This window comes from Austrofundulus limnaeus, unplaced genomic scaffold, assembly GCF_001266775.1.
Source record: "Austrofundulus limnaeus strain Quisiro unplaced genomic scaffold, Austrofundulus_limnaeus-1.0 Scaffold10, whole genome shotgun sequence".
Classification (NCBI taxonomy): Eukaryota; Metazoa; Chordata; class Actinopteri; order Cyprinodontiformes; family Rivulidae; genus Austrofundulus; species Austrofundulus limnaeus.
This window is the reverse complement of record NW_013952412.1, coordinates 68346-70524: the sequence shown is the minus strand read 5'-3', so window position 1 is coordinate 70524 and position 2179 is coordinate 68346. Positions and strand designations below refer to the sequence as shown.

The 2179-nt window shown below is 40.1% G+C and overlaps 1 protein-coding gene across 1 annotated transcript in view; it reads right to left on the bottom strand.

The window, feature by feature from the left end:
* The window catches only part of LOC106513016 (taste receptor type 1 member 1-like), a 10895-nt gene that overhangs the window by 1599 nt on the left and 7117 nt on the right, over positions 1-2179 (bottom strand). The window contains exons 2-5 of the mRNA XM_014001632.1: positions 1656-1953; positions 833-1555; positions 530-733; positions 147-267 (exon numbers count right to left, since the gene is read on the bottom strand). Coding sequence (XP_013857086.1) covers positions 147-267; positions 530-733; positions 833-1555; positions 1656-1953 — 1346 coding nt within the window. The remainder of the gene's footprint in view (positions 1-146; positions 268-529; positions 734-832; positions 1556-1655; positions 1954-2179) is intronic.

Sequence of the window (2179 nt, the reverse complement as noted above, 5' to 3'; positions counted from 1 at the left end):
ATGTTATAAGGTTAAAACTGTCATTGCAGTTTCGAAATTTCTTAATTTGTTTCTTGGTTTTATTGTGAAAACAAAAAAAAGTTCATCTTTTTTAATCCCGACAGCAAAACCATCTCAGATTCCAGTGTATTTCTCAATCTTCTTACCTGTCTTGTTTACATAAGTTTCAACTGGACAGATTTCACAATTGAAGCAGCATTTGTGGATTCCWATTTGTTTTTTCGCAAATCCTTCTTCGCATTCTGAGGAGCACAATGCAGTCGGCACCTGTRTGAGGCATTTAAATAAAGAAAAGACTGAAGTCATGCAGGGAAGAGAAGATGAACCAGACAGCATGAGCAGAAACTATTAGCACAGGGGTGTCCAAACTTTTTTGCAATGCTAATAATTAGCATGTAAGTGTTTTAAATTTGACATTTTATGCACAACAATGCACTTATGAGACAAAACTGAACTCTGAATTAAACATATAAAAATCCCAGTTGGTGTCAGACCACATCTCTGCACATTTTGGGAAAAAACTACTTACATCACCCGTGTGCCACTGAATTTGGGAGTTGTTGATGTAGAAATACTCAGATGGGTAAATATTATGAAAGCCGACTTCCTGTGCCTCACTACTCTGGTTCCAAAAGACGATAGAGAATGATCCAAAGTAGGGATCTCCATTCTCATCAAACTGAACAGTCTGGTTCAACAGGGTCAAATTGGACTTCTTGAGCTCTTGTAGAACCTAACGTGGACATGAAAGAGGACCGTTGTCAGCCCAACATGGATAAAATGACAAAATGTAGAAATGTAGAAAGTGAATGCAATGACTGAATATACTTACAATATATGGGTGCACTGTAGTGTTGTTATCACATCCGCCAGCTTCACACTCTAARGTGTTGTGTAAGGCTTGAGCAATGGCGTATACTGCAGAATACACTGCAAAGGAAAAGGATGGATCTACAGCAACAATGTCCTCAACAAGCACATCGCTGCAGTTACAAAACTGATTACAAAAGGTCTGTTGGGCTGCATTTGCACAAGGAGCCTGACTTTTAGTAGAATAGATAAAATCATTGAAACCTGGTATYGTTATTACAGGCTGAGCCACGCCGAGCACAGTTCCAACACTTTTGATCCCCTGCAGTTTCGGAAGATGTTTGTTTAAAGACCAGCCATCGTCTGCTAACCACACTTTGGTGACGTTCAGTTCAATSGCTGCCTTAATGACAGCTTCTGCATACACTTTAGGAGCAAAAAGTACAATGACGTTTATTTTCTGCTCCTCTATCTGCCTGAACATTTGGGAGAAATTGGTATTTTCATTGAYGGCCTTGTTGTAGGCCAGACAGATTTCTGTGAGTTTGATCCTCTTGATGAACAGTTCCAGGCCGTCGACGCCAAAATCGTTATCACTGTTCAGGAAAGCAACCCAGCGCCAGCCGAAGTGTTCGATAATGTTAGCAATCACATTCACTGTGTTTTCGTTGGGATGCACCGTTCGCAAGAAAGAGGGGTATTTTGATTTTTCTGAAAAGATGGAGCCAGTAGCGCCATAGCTGACCTGCCGWGAACACAGACATAAACAAAACARTAAAAACTGTTAATCAATGAGTCGTACTCTTCAACAAAGTACTCAGAAGACACAACTCTTGCAAACTTACCATGGGAATGAGATTCGCCATAAAAAGTGGGGCAATAGTTAGGGTCTGGGTGCTTGTGAATGGACCGACAACTGCAATCACTTTGGACAGGTTCTTGGACGGTTCATCCCAAGGACGAATCAAATCGTTTACTGATATGAGCTTAAAAACACCTGCAAAACTCAGCGTGTCTGCGCAATGGTCAAATATCTCATAGCCGAGCGTTACATTTGGCAGCAGACTGGTGGAGTTATTGATTTCCTCCACGGTGAATCTCATCAACTGAAACCTCCGATAATTTGGAAGAAGGAAGAACTTGCTGCAGAAGAAGAAAGCACAGCAGAAACATATCAGGCTTTAAACATCAGCTGCAGAAAACAAATTTTTCTTGCAMCATTCAAGCAATGCATTGTTTTCAAAAGGTTAGACATGATATCATGCACAAGAACATTTGAGTAAATATTGACTGATTGGATTGTGGCAATTAGTTTGAAAATACACCTTTTCCACACGACACAGTAAAATTAACTATGTTCCCTTTATAT